General features: G+C 46.9%; 1 protein-coding gene across 9 annotated transcripts in view; it reads right to left on the bottom strand.

Annotated features, from left to right (window-relative positions):
* Positions 1-920: 920 nt before the first annotated feature.
* PAX5 (paired box 5) overlaps positions 921-17,006 on the bottom strand; it is a gene marked incomplete at both ends in the record, with an annotated part of 126,920 nt that continues 110,834 nt past the window's right edge. For 6 of the 9 annotated variants that reach the window (XM_084224615.1, XM_084224616.1, XM_084224618.1 and 3 more), the window contains 2 exons: positions 921-997; positions 8,206-8,292. In XM_084224615.1, coding sequence (XP_084080741.1) covers positions 921-997; positions 8,206-8,292 — 164 coding nt within the window. The remainder of the gene's footprint in view (positions 998-8,205; positions 8,293-17,006) is intronic. The other 3 variants (XM_084224617.1, XM_084224621.1, XM_084224622.1) reach the window with 1 other exon arrangement.

The following is a 17,006-nucleotide window of genomic DNA, read 5'->3' as shown; positions in this document are numbered from 1 at the left end:
GGTGTCAACTGTTATTTAGGAATTCCTTCCTGGAATTTACTTGAAACCAGTGAATTTGTTCCAGTGTTTAGTATGATGACAAATGAACATAAATTAATATTGAGCAGTAAAGTATCACAAAATTGCCTATGTCTTTCAGTTGCCCATGTGTTTGATACCAGCATATAGCATGATCACACACAACTGTCAAATAGGATGCTCTATATAGAAACAACATCAGCCCAAAATACAGCCACAATGAGTGTTAACCTGGTTCAAAGTTGCTTAAAGCTTACTGAGTTCTTTGAATCAGTGCACCAATTTCAAAACACACTTTTGGATGTGTTTTGACTTCATTCTTGTACAGTGTTGCTGTTTATGCTTAAGCTACTTTTACAGTAATACAAACAAGCAAATATTTACAGTGGTGTGCTTGCGTAAAATTGAGCAGACTGATTTTTTCTTTGCCACACAAAAAAAAAAAAAAAAGAAAAGAAAAGAAAAAAGAAAAAGAAAAGAAAAAGAAGGAAAGAAAATTGCCTTAAGTCTCACAGCCTGTTTCAGTGTGCAGCAAGAGGGAGCTGCCCCAAGGGGAGCTGCTCACACCTCTTCCTTATCCCCAGATACAGCCATGGCACCCGCAGGCGATTAAAGCAGTAGCCAGCCGGCTGCAAAGAACATGAAGCTACCACACATTTTTGACCACACAGAGCTCCAGGAGTGCCACTTCCTCCTGTTTCTCTGTTTGATTCAGGACCCAACCAGATTTAAGAATACAATAATCAGTCCAACAAGCTTTAAGAGCAAAATTTCAATTATCATGTTCCTACTAGGTACTTTCTCCTTCCCTTTTGGAGTGGCTGGCATGGTGGCAGCAAGATGAGTCGTCACGGTTGTCCCAGACGCGTGTGCTGTCAGTGCCGGTGCCCTGAGCTCTGGCGTCAGTGGCGGTCATAGGCGGCAGCAGCAGGTGGTGCGGCTGCTCCACGGGCTGTAGCGCTGTAGTAGTAGGGGGAGCCTGTGAGAGACGAGACCACTGTGAGGAAGACAAAGGTGGAGAGCTGCCAGCTTGCATTGTTCTGACAATGGCTGTCAGAAAGCACTCCAGCCAAAGCTTCAGTAAAGGCCGGGTAAATAGAATGAAAATTGCATTCATGCATTCTGCATGAGAAGGAGGCTACCACTGCTCTGCATTGCTGCTTGCGATTCAATACCTTCTTCCATTCCTTCACGCAAAACATCAACTTCCTTTACTTCGCAAAAAGAAGTTAATTACTTTTCAGAACAGAAAGTCAAGATATTCCAACCCCAACACACTACCATACTCTGACTTCTTTTATTTTTTCCCCCTCCTTTTAAAAGGAGGAGGTTGAACCCCAAAGCATTCAAAGTATTTCAATGAAAGCACTTGTTTACCAAGAAAAGGCCTGAAAAATATTGGTGAAAATTCTTTGTCCTGCAGGTCTAAGCACTGGAGGATAGGATGATTATGATCCCAAGGATCACCAGGAACATGGACTATTTATTTGAATGCGGAAGAGTCTTTGACCAGTATCCAGAGAGATACCAATCTGTCCAGCCAGCACCAGTTTTAAGAAACCTTCCAAGCATACCTGCAATGAAAGCAACTCAAATCCATCCTAAGAAGGGACTTTTCTCTCTTCAAGGTTCTACCAGTTTGGTCTGCAAGTCACCAGTTTCACACACATGGGATGTGAGGCACATCACAGTGTGAAAGAACCCCTCTGGAAGGACTGATACTCAGCCACATGCATCTGAGACCATCAGGAGGGGTTTGGATGAGCAACAATGAGCCAATGTGAGTAACAGCTCTGGAGCAGTAAGGGCGGTAAGGTTTGTTTTCATGAGTGGTCCTGTCTGAGAGCTGCCTTCCATCCTAAGTTCCCTGCCTTCAACACACATGGGACAGCAGTCTATCAGACACTGTCAAGGATCTTCACAGCCCTGACTTGCCGCAGAGGCAGTGACTTCTGCTGCCTCAGTGACACAGAGGAGCTGGCCCCACCAGGAAAAGGTGATGCCACCACCTCAGTAAGGACTGTGGACCCCTTAGGAAAGCATCAGTGGCGGTGAAACCAAAGGTGCATTTTTTGGTTGTTCACTTCCCATCCCAGACTCTAGCAAACACGGCTCCTGCAGGTCCAGTGGTTGCCCAGTCCCTAGGCATAGCCTGAGTGTAGCAGGGCCCCAATTGTTCTGCCACCATGGCCCTACACACCCTCTGGAGCTGGAAGGGGAACCCAGCTGGCATGCCTGGTGCTGTTGGTAACATGCTCTGAGCTGAGCAAAAAGCCTTCCTCCCTGGGAGGCCGGAGAGCCTCCTGCCGTCTCCTCTTATTGTACAGCCTCCAGAGGAATACTTTGATGTTTGCTCCAAAATTACCTGAGTGATTACTTGAGGGCTGCTGGTTCAAAAGCCCAGGCACAGAGTAAGAATCACACAGAGATTTTAGGCTACCCTAATCCCTAAAATTAGGGACAGTTGCTGTTAACCATTAGCAAAATGCAGTGCTACCTCACTGCTGTGGGTCCAACAGGCTCAATCTGACAGGCAAGCCCAGCTGTTCCTTCTAGGCTGCTTTTGTCCAGAGTGCCACATCAGGAGATCAACTCAGGTTTCATCACCAGCCTCCAGCTTTTCATTTTCAAGGGAGCACAAGCTGATGCATCCAAAAAACAGAGCACAGGCAGCATTTGCTCTTGCCCAATATGTGCAATGTGCTGCTCAGCAGAGTTGGTCAGAGAAGAAAACTTCATCATATCAGTATCCCACCACAGCATGTGGCACTCTGCCTTTGGAATCTTGAGGGGTCAGAAACAGAGGACTTTGGCTACTGGAATGGGTCTTCTGCACAGTGCTGTGGCAAAACAGGAGCTTGTACGCACCGTGTGGGTCTGTGTTGTCCTCAGTTGCATCCTTACTGATTCAGACATCCAAAATCAGACAAACCCACTGCAAAGGGTTTAAACAAAGTAAAGCAATCTTCAGGAGTGTGGTCCTAGCTGACTAGAAAGACAGTTTTACGGTACACAAGAATAATTCCAGAGAGTCCATGAACTCACTGTCCAGGATAAACACTTGCAAAGATGTCTTTATACAGACTCATAGGCAGGAGCCAATCTGACCTAGGTTATTTACTAAAAGTAAAAAATTTTAAGCCATAGACGATGGTGTTACAGCAGATCCCTTCAGCAGGTCATCATTCCACTTCTGTTTACACAAGTGTAGTCTTGTGCTATCTGTTGAGGGCACCACAACTGCTATCCTGGGCTGGACAGACAGTCTTCTTTCAGGTAACTGACATCTGGTTAGAGAGCCCCAGCCTCATAAGCTATATTTCCTGGAGAATACTGGAAAGCTTCACAAGGACAATGAACACCATTCTCATGGGTAGCCTAAAATTAAATGCTGTATACTTTGTATCCCAGCCAAACTCAAGCCATTGAAAGCAGAGAAAACTTTTCTGGTTGAACTGGCCACTCTTGAATGAGTAAAGGCAAAAGTTAACAGCTGATCAGACCTTGAAATGTGCATGCCATATCTAGCTGGGGTTTTGAGGATGCTCTTTGGGAGCTGCCCTCTTGGGGTGCCCAGTTTGCTGGCCCATGTCCCCTTATGGCCAATTCAGCTGCACAGATGTCCATGGGGATCATGGCAGGCAGTACCTTAAGGTAAAACATCTCACAGGCCAGTGTAAAGCCAGGTGGAACTGCTGTCCTCGCCTGTCTCAGCACCAGGAGCTCAGTGTGAAGCAGGCAGTGATGGTGGTCATCAGAGATCCCAGTCCTCACTGCCATCAGCACTAGCACTAGCCATGGCAGGAGGAAAAACACACAGGGGGAATCCAGCGGCACCAAACAACTTCACCCTGACTCATGGAGCAGTGTGTGGGTCCCACCAGAGCTGGACGCAGTGCTTTCTGAAGTTCTGGGGTAAATGGGGTCTTTTGGGGGTCAGAGCCTTTATTTTCACACTCCCTCTTCCTCCACATCTGTTCTGACTCAATGCAGCTACAAAAAGCCCAATATTTCTCCCATGCATTCCAAAGGCCTTACGTTTATTTCTCTCAAGTTAGATTTTGCCAGTTTGCCTTTCAGCTGTGCAATCAAATAAGCTTGTATTTAAAGTGAAAAATGAAATCACTCACTCTTCCTGTCACCATGCCCCCATCCAGAACAGACTAGTCCATCCTTCTGTCATTTTTCCTTTCTAATTCATACTATCATCAATTTATTTCTTGACACAGTCATTTCTAGTGCCTACTTGTTCTTTAATCTTTCCACAGAATCCCACAGAGGAATTGAATCTATTCCTAACTGAGAGGCTTCTAGCCCTGCCCTTGCGTGATGTCTTGCCAGAACTGGCAGACATGGCCCAGCGATGGCGCAGCCAAACCCTCCCAGCCCACGCACAGGGATCACATCTACGTGTGAGCAGGGACACTGCATCAAACAGAACCCACAGTGAGAAGGATTGAGACAAATGCTACAAGCCAACAAAAAATGACTTTTTTTCTTCATTAGACAGTGTTGCTGTTATCTGCCCTTAGCATGCACATGTTGAGCTGATCCTATGCTGGTATGCACCACTATGTGCCAACAGCCTGAGCCCTAAACATGCACATTTGCCTCCCATGTGCTCATACATGTGCCTCCATGTGCATCCACTACTTCAGCCACTAAGCCAGACAACACAAGTGGCCAGGGTTTATGTCCTCTTCCCAGCACGTTCCTCCAAGAACTCGGGGACTGTCCTCACTCTTGCTGTGGTTGAGGGGTGACTGAGTCATTCCCCACAGCAAAGCCAGTCATGTGTCCGACACCAAAAGAGGTGTGGATGCCACCAGGGTGATGCAGGATGCAAGAACATGAAGACATTGCAAAACTGCAGCAGATAACTGACTTCTGCCCCTGCTTCTGTTGACCTTTCTAAAGGACCGTGGCTTGATTGTCTTCTCTTCCCCAGGAGCCATGGGGCACAGAATCTGGGACTGCCCCAGAGAGGAGGGAGCACAGTCCCCCATCTGCACTGATTTCACGACAGCTGGGGCAGAAGAGGCTTGGTGTCTGGTGCAGAGGTGAGAAGCATCAAAGCAAGGGCAGAGCAGACAGCAGGGTAATGGTGAGTCACTGGTGTTCTGCTGGGGCCAGACAACCAGTTCCCAGTGTCTGCATGAATATAGCTCTGTCTTCCCCTGAAGACACCACCACATACCCCTCCCTGCTGCTCCATAACATACAGGACAAAGACTGGGGACTAAAAACCAAAGCTTTCTCGCTATTCTCATCTCTCTTTCACTCTCCCCCAAATATAATTTTTCAATCCAAGTATCATTTCCTCCACTTGCAAATCATGGCATTTCTCCTTTTAGCTCCTCTTTCACAGGTCTCAGACTTGTGTGATTGCTGTGGTGCAATTCTTCCTTGCCAGCACAGGGAATTAATTGAACGTAGGTGCTGCTAAGTGCTTATAGTATTACACTTTCATCTCAGTGAAAGGAGCAGGACTTTGTAAAACAAACTGTGTCAGGTAATGTACCAGTCCTGATTAATTTTGTCAAGGTTTCTACTCTGAGGCCGATACTGCCAGAGCTTGTTCTCGGGAGAGAATTACTAAATGCCTCACGTATACTCCTGAGAGGAATGGAAGCATCCTGGATATAGTTCAAATTAACCTATTCTCCACTGCGTGTGCCCAGGCTCATCACACAGCACCTTCTGGGTGTGCAGGGAGACTTGGGGCAGGTTTAAAGGCCCTGCCACAGACTCCTACTTGCCCTAAACTACCAGTAGGATTAGCAGGCACTAGGCAGAAGGGATTGTAGGATCAGGCGTCCAGTGACAAAGGTAGAGCTGTGCATAAGAGGGATCTCTGTAAGGCACAAGAGACATCTGAGCCATAGACTGTGGTTTATTGCAGACACATTCGTGATCAGATCATACCACGGTATTTGAACCTGCCCATGGTCAGACAGGGGATTCCCTCGCCAGGAAACTCCAGCCCCCACCCAGTTCTGTGACCAGACTAAACTGAAATGGTAAGTTCATCTTTAGGACTTGCTGCAGAACAAAAACTCACATTTCTTTTTTCTTTTTTTTTTAAATGCTTAAACAAAGTATATTGAAGAGGACAAAAATAAGGAAGCCAAGATTATATATTTTACATTTTCCAACAGAAAAAAAAAAATCGGCATTGACATTATAGCATGAAACACTTCAATTTCAGGAAAGCTACAGTTTCTGGAAAAAATATGATAGACTGATTCTTGTTGCCCTTGCCTCATTTAGACATATGTTCACAGGATGCTGGGTAAATACTGCTGAAGATATCCCCTCCAGCCAGAGAATGAGCTTTGCTGTAAGGAGCACACTATCCCCATAACTGCTCATATGTCAAAGGCAAGTTGCAATTTGCCCCCAAAATCCATGATCCAAAAAGGAAATGAGAAAAAGAGGATGAATGTAGAAAAAAGGATATGCCACAGGATATGGCTAGCCTGGCAGCAAGCAGTTGCCTCATGACTAGCCTCTGTATAAAGTCTTCTGCTGACCCAGACCTACCCATCTTCAGCATCTTCAGGGCATCACAGGGACCTACCTTGCCCAGCACTGAGGACAGCATGCTCAGAACTGGTACAGGTCCATCACCTCCAACAAAGAGCTGAGCAGGCTGCAACCTACTGCCAGCAGAATGGAAGGGCCACTGCCCACGCCTGTGGGGTTGCTCAGGAATGGCTTTGGGATGGCCGCAGATAGAGTGCACACCCTTCTAACAGAGGTGAATATCCACAGGCAGGAACATAGTCAACAGCCCAGGAGCCTCTCCAGAAGTCCTGTCTTCATGCAGAAAAGCAGGATGAGAGCTGGGTTGTCATTTACTTTTAGTATCATGCCAATTTCTTGAACACTTCAGAAGGAATTTTTTTTTAAGTTTTTTTTTGTTGTTTTACACAAAACCTGGCTTCCCAGGCCTATCCATGATGCAGAACACTGCTGAAGCAGCTTTCTTGATTCAAAAGGAGTTGCAAAATGAGAAATGAAGAAAGCATGGTGTGTGCTCTTGCCTCTGGCGAAAGGATCTTCCCCATGCTGCCCAACCAAAATTCTGCCAGCACCACTGGCTGTGGCCATGGAAACAGTGGGTTTAAGCATGGGGACTCCCCTGGCTTTGTGCAGCTATGCCCATCCATATTAGCTGAAGATCTGTCTGTTGATTTATGATGGAAGCGCTAACAAACCCTTAAATGTGGCACAGCAAATAACAGCATTATACCAGCACCATGGCATGAGAGGCAGAGGCTGTCTATTGCTCCCAAAGGATTTGTTTAAGGACAAGAACCATGATGAATACAGTCTGGGTGGTTCAATTACATGGGGACTCAATTACTTAAAACAAAGAAACTGGATGAAAAAAGTATGACAAAAATTCAAAATTATTTCGCTGCTGGAGGTCACATATAACAGCCCTGTCATCCATAAATCTGGAAATCTCTAAGGCATGCTACTCCTGTGTTGAGAGATGACAATTAATTGGTATTTTACTTACCTCATCCATGCAAATTATGCAGGGAAAAATTCTAATTACTGCATGCTACATGTATATAAGGTCAAAGTGGGCCAGCTTTTGACGGGGTGTAAAATGGATTATGTTTATCCTTCACATGAGGGCTATGATCCTGCAGGAGTTACAGGGGTTCTGTCTCCCACTGCTCATAAGGACCATGCTGGCATCAGTGAGGCTGTACCACAGTGGTCCCTTGCTGAGGAGAGATGGAGTGGGCATACACACAACTGGGAAGCAAACACAACATGAGATCAGGGAGAAATGCAAAGCACATGCACAAGCAAGCAGCAATGTCATAGGAAGCATAGGAGCTTACAATTGGCTGCAAGCAAACTGGCACCAGAAGTTTTGTCTGAAAAGGGTCCCTTACCCTCAAAAAACATGGTGAGCCTGCTTTCCAGCAATACCCTATGTGTCTGGAAGAATTTTTATCAGAAGCAGGAAGACAAGATATTTGGGCCAGGTCTTCTTGTTGGCAAAGTGAACCAAGAGCAATCATGCACCCCAGTGGGGACCTGCAGTCCCATTCTGAGTCTAAACACGACTGAGGACAAGCTGGGACACACATTCTGCCCACCCCAGGGCCAGACAAACACTTGCACACCTTGTGCTGATCTCTCAAGACAGGGGTGAACACTTACCCAGGAGTCCAGGGTTGGGAAACCTCCAGGAGTCGTTGTATGTTGAATATTGTGGGTGGCTGTATGGGCTCCCAGAAAACTCACTCCCTAAGTTAAAGAGACAAAGACAGAATAAAAGGTCATTTGATTTGAGATGACAGTTACCATTCTGAAGTAAAGGGGCTCTCCAGTGTGTGCTCTGCTCCACTGACAGCCACAGTAAAAGCACTGGTGGACACTGCCTTGAGGAAAGGGAATGTTGAACAAATTATCAAGTAAATGGGTGCAAACATCTTTTACCTGTCGTTTTTGCACTGCAATCCAGGCCTCCTGAACTTGCTGCAGGAGCAAGGAAATAAGGAGAGATGGAGAAGCCTCTGGGACACACTGATGGGGCTGGCCTTTGCCTCTCCAGCCCTACAGGTCTCAGGCGAGAGGCATGACACAAGGACAGGGCTGTCCAGATACAGTCTCTGCTGCAGAAGAAGATGAACCAGACAATTTCTAGATACTGGATACCTTTCATAGAAAACTTGCCAGGGTCCCAGATATTTCTCCAACACTGTAACCCAAGGAGAGGGATGTTTGCTTCAGCTGCAGACAGATTTGAACCCTCCAGACAAAGGCAAAAAAAAGGCTTAAAAAATTACAGCTATTTATCTCCTCATCAGCTCCCATTCTTCCCATCTGTTTGTTCTCTTCATATGTCACCTGCTTCATATTTCAGCTGCAAGCTCTTCAGAACCGACCCTTGCACCATGGGCCTCTGACCTGGCCCCTCCACCACACAAATGCCAACACTGCTGCTGTTTTATTAGGAAATATTTATTGAATTACAAATTTCCTCCTCTCTCTCTTTGTTCCTCCTTCCCTTCTCCCTCTCCCACATGTAAATGTATACAAGCACAGCACAGCAGGGGAAAGGGTATGTTTCCTAAGGCAAGATTTGAGGGCTGACAGGTCACAGCAGATGCTTGCCATGACCCTTGCCTGTTTTGGTCCTTGGCATTGGCATAGCCATGACCCCATACTCAGGAGCTGCCATAACCCCAGCTAGGCAGTGGAACCCTGACAGTGTGTCCTGAGCAACTCATGGTCAGCACCCTTGTCCTGTGCCATCTATAGACCCAACCTGGAAACCACATATGGGTCTCCTGGCCAGCGAGTGGCCATGGTTTAGGCCACTTGCTGGCACACTGGTTCCAGGGAAGAGGGGATGATGCTCTGGTCACCAAAACATAGGGCCAGGTACAGGATGGCTTGATCTCCATGTGATTCTGCTTCAGTGTAAACGAGCTGCCTCTGTGCCTGCATCACGAGATGAACAGACTGAGAGTGCTGACAGCAGCACCAGCCCAACACTAGTCTGCTACAGGAAATCTCTGCTAGCATCTCTTCCTTGTTTCTGTTCTGCAGCCCTTCGGACCCATGACACTTACTAGGATCAACCTACTGTCTCTCCCCAACACAGCTTCCATAGAGAGAAGGTCCAAAGTATGCAGCAGCAAGCACTTCCACACTTAGCACACCTTGCTGTGCCAACAACTCTTCACAAGCTCAGAGCAGGGTTTTCCTTATTGCCTCTAAGGAATGGCATTACTTCACCCTGAGCCAGGAAAAATGGAGCTGCTTCAAACCCTTCTTCACGGGGAAGTACACAGGACCTACAGTTCTTCTCTGCTGCTGTCCCTATGGCTGATGGATGACTTCAATGCCTGAAGGTTTCCTCTGTCAGAGTGTTCATTCTAAAAGAGTAATGCATAGCAAAGTTGACAATACCCAAAGAGATGTGAGGAGCCACTTGACATACTGCAGCCAGTGGCAAGAGCATCCCCATTGCCTTCCATCAGACAGGGAATACATCTCTCTCCTGCAGGACACAGCAGCTTCTCTTAGGTCCTTTCTGCCTCTGCATGAACACAATTGAGGCTGTTGTCTCACCCAAAGTCCTCCCTGATTTTTCCCTGCTTCTATAGCTCCTGGGCATCCTGCTCGTCTCTGGCCCAGCCTGTGTTTCTGGTATTTGCCCAAGCCTGCAAAGCACCAAGGCACAGGTCTGTCTGGGAACTTCACTTGTGAGAGTCACAATGTTTCCCAGGCCTGAAGTCATGGTCACATTCTCCTCCATGTGTGGCACAATGAAATCCTTTCATTCTCTTGGTGCCTGTTCTACAAGAAGGCTATCACACACCACCTTCCCCTGGGACTGTATTTCTTTCTTTCAACAGGGAAGTGAGATTTTCAAAGGTTTAGCCCTGGTTTAGTTGCACAAAACAGCTGTGCTGCCTGGCTGACATGACACACAAAAGCAGAAGGGAGTGAGCCTTGCTGCTACATCCTTCCTGAGAGCTGTGCAGGGCATGGACCCAGGGACAGAGTGGACAGAACAGCAGATGTAGATCGCTGTTGTGGGCTGTTTGCACAGAGTGCACAGAAAAGCTTGTCCTGTCATTCCTGCACCAGGAGCACCCCAGGCTTGAAACAAGCTCACAATGAGCTGTTTCATGCCTGCAAAAGCTTCATCCCAAGGGGAAGCATTCTCCCCCTGGACAATATGACAACTCATTTTCAGCTCTCTCAGCACTCTCCTTCTTTTCCTTGATCCCTTCCTCCCTCCTTCCATCCCTCTCTCCCTCCCCTCTCCTATTCTCCTGGAGCTGCACAGACACATCCATTCCATGCTGATGCTATGCATGCCATGGAGTGGGCAGCAGCACTTTCCAAACGTTTATCACTGCTGCAGCAGGGCTGTGGGTGGGAATGGGCTGACATTTCATTGTTTCATCCTCTCCTGTCTTGCCCTCCTCCCCCACCATCCTCACTGCCCTCCTCCCCACACTCACACACAGACACACATCGTGGACCCTCTCTGGGGGATGCTCCAGTGCCTGTCAGGCTGAAGCTTCCAATTCTCTGTTTTTTATGCCTCAGTGGTCAGGGTGTCAAGCTCCTGCAGTACAGACCAGCCAGAAGCCCGAGGAGTCACTGAGCACCATCAGCTCAGTGACAGTATTGCTCGCCTCTTAACATACTCTGCATATCCATCAGCCTTGCTGGAGTGGGGGCAGGGAGGGGGAGAAGAAAAGAGAGAGAGAAAGAGAAGGGGGGAAGAAGAAAAATGAAAGAAACATAGAAACATGGAAGAAGGGAGGGGAAAAACAGAAGTAGGAGAGAAAATCTCAAGCCCTGTTATTACCACCACAAGACATGGGCAGACAAATGGTACAGCCCTAAGTGAAACTACAGTAGATGAATGAACATTGCATGACTGCTTCACAAATTTCACCAGATATTCCAACGTCCATCAACTACACTTCTTGACAGCACTTCTTAGCAGACAGCCCTCACCCCATTCAAAAACAAACACCAAGGATCAGCCATCCAAGGATGCACACACGCGCACTGTGTTGCGCACACTGACTGCCACAACGTGAGGAAAGGGTGGGAATCACACACATCCCTCCTTCATGTAATATGAAGTAAGCTTTCTCCTCCGTAGTTTTCACCTCGCTGAAACACAGACACAAAACAAAGGATTCCTGTGAGAGTTAGCTCACCTCTTTGCCACAAACCTGACTCTACACTCCACATGCAGCTTTAGCCCGAAAGGGGTCAGACCGTTCCATCATCCCCCCAGAAGGAGAGGTAAGGAGGGGAAAGGACAAAGACTGATTCCTGATAACACTGCTGCTGTAAGCCAGTGGCAAGCCCTGGGAGATGCATTCCGCCCTGAGACAGTGGGACAGAGATAGACAGTCTGATGGTGGTGGATGGACCTTCTGTTGCTGCTGCAAAACAGTACTGTCCACTTTGCTGCATTCTTGCTCTGGGGACCATCAACTCATGTGTACCAGTATTCTTGATTTTAAGGTAAGCTTCCTGAAAGTTTTCTTTCTGATTCTGAAAAGCGTGAGTGTAAAAATCTCAAGAACAAAGAGACAAATGAAAAAAATATCACCATGTTTTTCATACTCCTGTGGCTTTAGAGAACTGCTGCTGCAGGCACATCCACGTACCAGTACTGGAACAGGTCAGAAGGGCAAAGGAAAACTTCCTACCCTGCAGAAAGGCAGGAAGTATGACCAGATCTGAGAGAGAACATGTTCAGCCAAGGTGTAGAAACTTCCCAGGATGGAAAAAGCCTGACCACTGTCATTACACTACATCATTCAACATGTGGAGTACCTGGTTGCAGCCCTATGAAGCACAGCAGTTATGAGCCCTGGGACTGTGTGACAGCACCAGCAGAAAACAGCAGATTAATCACATGTTTTTGTCCAGCTGATGGTCCTTTTGGATTGAAATGCAGAATTTGAGCAAATAGTCTGCAAAGGAGTTTCATATGCCACTTCTAAGTATAACGCTTAATTCTCAAAAGACCTCATGAATCAGAAGCTCCAGAGCCAGTACAGTTCAACAGGAATGTTGGAGGTTAGGATTTTTCCTTTTTTTTTTCTTCTCTGAGGGAATTTTCTCCCATTTGTTTCCTCTGAGATGTTAACTACAATACTTAAGAGACAAAAGATGTGGCTTGGAGGAGAAGGAGAGGGAAGGGTGCAGTTTGCTACCATCTCTAAGCTGGGGGGCTTTCTCTTAGGAATTGCACAGGTACTGCAAGATTTTGGCTGGGGGTGAGGGCCTTGGCTCGCTCTCAGGATCAGAGGAGGGATGGTCATAGTCTTGGTGCCAGGCTGCTGCTGTGGGGAGAATTTGCCAGCACTGCAGAGTTCTGTTCTTCACTGCTTCTCCTTGCCTTCGGTAAGCCTTTGCTCATAGGAGTGGCGGTTGAACTGGGACCTTTTCAACACTGGAAACGACCCTTCCCGTCTGCTCAGGTGACTCAGGGGAAAAGCAGGGACTCCGACCCGTTCCCCCTCCAGAAGGAGCCCGGCTGCCACCGGCCAGTCCCACTGTTTTCTGCCACTGCTTTGGGCTCTGTGCTACACTTCACCCAACACCCTGCGTCTGCCGCGACCCCCACAGCTCCTGCCACACTTCCAAGTTTTTGCTACACTTTGTTTTGCCACCCCAGGTATGCTCGCCCCTGCAGTTCCAGCCTGAGGTTCCTGCTGCAGTGCATTTCACCAGCCAGTGAGGCACTAAGACTGGCTGGTCCCCATGCATTTGCCAAGGCTTCCTTTTCTGGACGCCCCTTTTCTCTCCCTGCCGCTGGCCCGCCCGCCATTACCCCATGAGGGAGATGTGGCCGAGCTGCCCCACAGCGCCCCCTGCAGGCGCGGGGGAATCACGGCACCGCCCCTGCCGGCTGTGCGCGGAACTGCACCGGAGGGGAAGGTGCCGAGAGAGGCTGGGACAGGGTCTGCGCTTTGTTTGTTTGCCTTGTTTTATTTATTTGTTTGTTTGTTTGTTTAAGTAAATAACTGTTATTCCTTTTCCCTTATCTTTGCCTGACAGCCCCCTCATATCAAAGTCATAATAAGTTTGAAGATAGGAGGTAATATTTTCCATTCCAAGGGAGGTCCCCGCCTTCCTTGGCAGGCGCCTGTCTTTCAAACAAAGACTGAGCCAGATTCATGCAGACAGACACAGGTTTGGACACTTTTTGCTGAGTTTTCTCAGACAACAGGTTTTTTGCACAAGCATTTGGGACACGGAGAAGCCATCCGGAACATGGGGATAGATGTTTGTTATCCATGTAACAGTTACCAGTAATGCAGGCTTTGCATATCGCTGCAGGTGATATAACATGAAGGTGATGCAATGGACTCTCCTCCCTGCTACAGCCATGTGACAGCTCCCAGCTGTGGCCCAACAGGGAGAGTGACCATGACCAGGCAGCCATGCCATCCCTCCAGCCAGAGCTGTTGCAGCCACTGGTTTCTCCACTAGTGTCCACTGCTGGGCCTTTTTGTTGATCAAGCTCTGCATTTAGGACAATGTGTTACTCAGCCCTTCCATTTGGCAAGATATGAAAAGAAAGCAGGAGAAATGGTATTCAATAAACACAACTGCTTAAGAGACAAGAACAGAAGATCAGGGGACAAAATGCAGAGTTAGACCAGAGTGGCAGTATCTTCAACATTCCTTCTGAGGGTTTGGGAATAAGTTTAAAAACTATCTGCTGTATTTGTCCCTAGGTTGGTTTCCTGCAGACAAACCCATCCCCCTGTATGTCGAAACTCCTGGTGCCTCTACCTTTCCCTTCTGCTGAGGGATCTTACTGTAACTTTTCAAAATTAACATTCTTATTACTTCTATTTGTTTTCTATTGTTTTATTTTGAGGAAGTAATCACATAGATCATAAATTTCTTCAGCAAATTCCAATAACAATCATTACCCTGGTAAGCAAAGACATGCTTGAACATATGGGGAGCAGGTATAAGCACTGCACTGAGCCATGTGTTCACACCTACACATCCCTGGCTGACTCTGAGGCAGCAGCTATCCAAATACAGCCTGGAAATCTGTTACATCAAAGTTCTGCTGACCACAGGGCCAGTCACTGCCTGAGCTGGAGGATATAAATCAAAGCAGAAGCTTCTTGTCACCCTGGGCAAACACCACTCCAGAGACAGTTGCATGATCCAGCAGCTCAGGCAACATCACTCATAAAGTCAGAGGGACAAACTGTGGGGGACCCTGAAGGGCAGGAAAAGGGTCTGGGCTCTCAGCAGAGAACAACAGCATGGTTTTCCCTCAGTAAAATAAACTTTCCTCTCCACATCAAGCCATTGCAGTGCCTTAGGGTGAGAGTGAATAAAGTTTGCAGTCCCATGTGGGAAGCTGCTGCCTCTGAAGCTCACAGGAGTCATTCCCTTAGAAGTTTTCCCCATGAAGAGGAGAGCTGGGAAAAACCTTTCAGTTGATACTACACATCAGAAGAAAGAAATGTTATTTCACATCACTAACGTATTTTTGGCAATTCAGACAAAATACTTCAGTGAGAGTAATGGATTTGGGTTTGGGGTTTTTCTTAATCAGTTGTTTTCCAAACAAATATTTTCCTTTTACATTCAGAGAAATACTAAATTTTAAAATTGAGTTCAGTGAGGGTAAAAAAAAAAAAGAAAACTTAGCCAAACATCTCAGTGGCAAACTAACCATACCTTTGAAAGGAAGAAAGAACTGTACATTTGAAGAAAAGTTCACAATAACTTTTATTGTTGGTTTTTGTTTTGATTGAATCTTGGACTTTCTTCGAACTTCAACATTCATTAGCAAACAGCAGGATCAGAGATATACATTGCTCTAATCTAAAAATACCAGCTTCATTTAACCTGGGGGAGTAGCAACCCAGGGCATGCCCCAGGCTAACCACCAGTCATCTGCCAGGTGTTCTGGTCGCTCACATTGTGCAGAAGGAAGGAAATGGATCACTCCGCTTTCAGCTCTGCAGACCAAGCCCACTTGGCCCACCTTGCCTGCTCTAGACCAAGCAGTCTACATGCTGCAGAAGTGCCAAAAAATGGGGAAAAATTACCAAACTACACTCCTCCTGTAACAAAGCAGGTATTTCCGAAATAGTATCCCCACCCCTGGGAAGAAGCTGAGCAGAAAAATACACTGTATCTAGCAAAAGCCTTCCATGATCCATCCAAGTTGTTTCAATGAAGATCCTCAGGGTCATAACCAACTAACATCTAGGACAAGCTGGTGGGATTCATAGAAGAATCTTTGAAGGGCAGGCTTGGGGAATGTTCTCAAGATTGTGTTACCAGAAACCATGCCAGAATGAATGACACATCCAACATATGGCAATGGATGCTGCAGCCAGATCCCCCAGAAGGATCTGGCAGCCTGGGGGGCCAATGCACCCCTTTCAGACGCCACTCTTGCACCCATTCCTGCAAGCAATGCATGTGCCACCCCAAAGAGACATATCTTCACTCTGAGCAGAGTGGCAGATGATGGAAGTCCCCCGAGCTCACATGGTACTTGGGCTAGCATGGGTCATGGCGGGAAGACCCTTTAATTAAAAAAAATGTTTCCAAAGGGGGCTGAAAAATGTTATTTTAGAAAACCTCTTCAGTGAGTAGATTCAAAAAAAGGAAGCTGCTTTTCTACACACCTGAGGTCCTCTGCATCAAAATGGGAAGTTGCTCTGATTGAACCTGCACTTACCTGGCATTGTATCGAAAAATCTATTTATTCTCACGGGAAAGAAGTGAAAAAAGCATTATAATGGAAAAGTGGAAATGCTTTCTGTACAATTAATATCCTACCAGCAGCCTTTTTTATTCCAGTGATGGAATTGAAAATAATAGATTTCAGCAGAAGAACAGCCCTCACAAATGTTTTTCAAGTAAAACTTTTCTTAGACAGGACAAAACCTTCACTTGTTGATCTTAAATGCAAAAAGGCCCTGACAAACAGTGAGTCCTTAGAGCAGTAAGCCTTTTCCCACGTTCTTTCAACACAACATGACAAAACAACATCAAATATTTCATCCACCTTTATCCCAGACAGAGTGTCTGGAGCTGTGTTGTGCTGCAGCCATCAGGCCAATCCTGAGATACTGGCATTCACAGGATCCTAGGTAGTACCACTAATCTGTATTAATAATTAGACAACATTCTGCCTGTAGGAATAACTGCCAGAAAATGTAGCAATAACCGTTAACTACTGCAGTAATCCGTGGGTTTCTGGGCTTTATATGAGTCCAAATCCGGCTAGCTCAGACTCTAGCCCACACGGACTTGCATAGACGAAAGTAAAAGACGAGAAGCGCTCTTCTCCACCTGGGGACAAGTATCCTGTTTATGGGCTTGGGACAGAACACTTCTGGGGACGGCAACCACCCAGGTAGAAAAGAGGGCGTGGCACCCTTGCAGTGCAGTTTGATACCCAAGGGGAAGGGGCG

The sequence above is a fragment of the Fringilla coelebs genome (genome assembly GCF_963513975.1).
Source record: "Fringilla coelebs genome assembly, chromosome: Z".
NCBI classification, from domain to species: Eukaryota; Metazoa; Chordata; class Aves; order Passeriformes; family Fringillidae; genus Fringilla; species Fringilla coelebs.
Note: the sequence above shows the minus strand (reverse complement) of the source record. Positions and strands in the feature narration are given on the sequence as shown.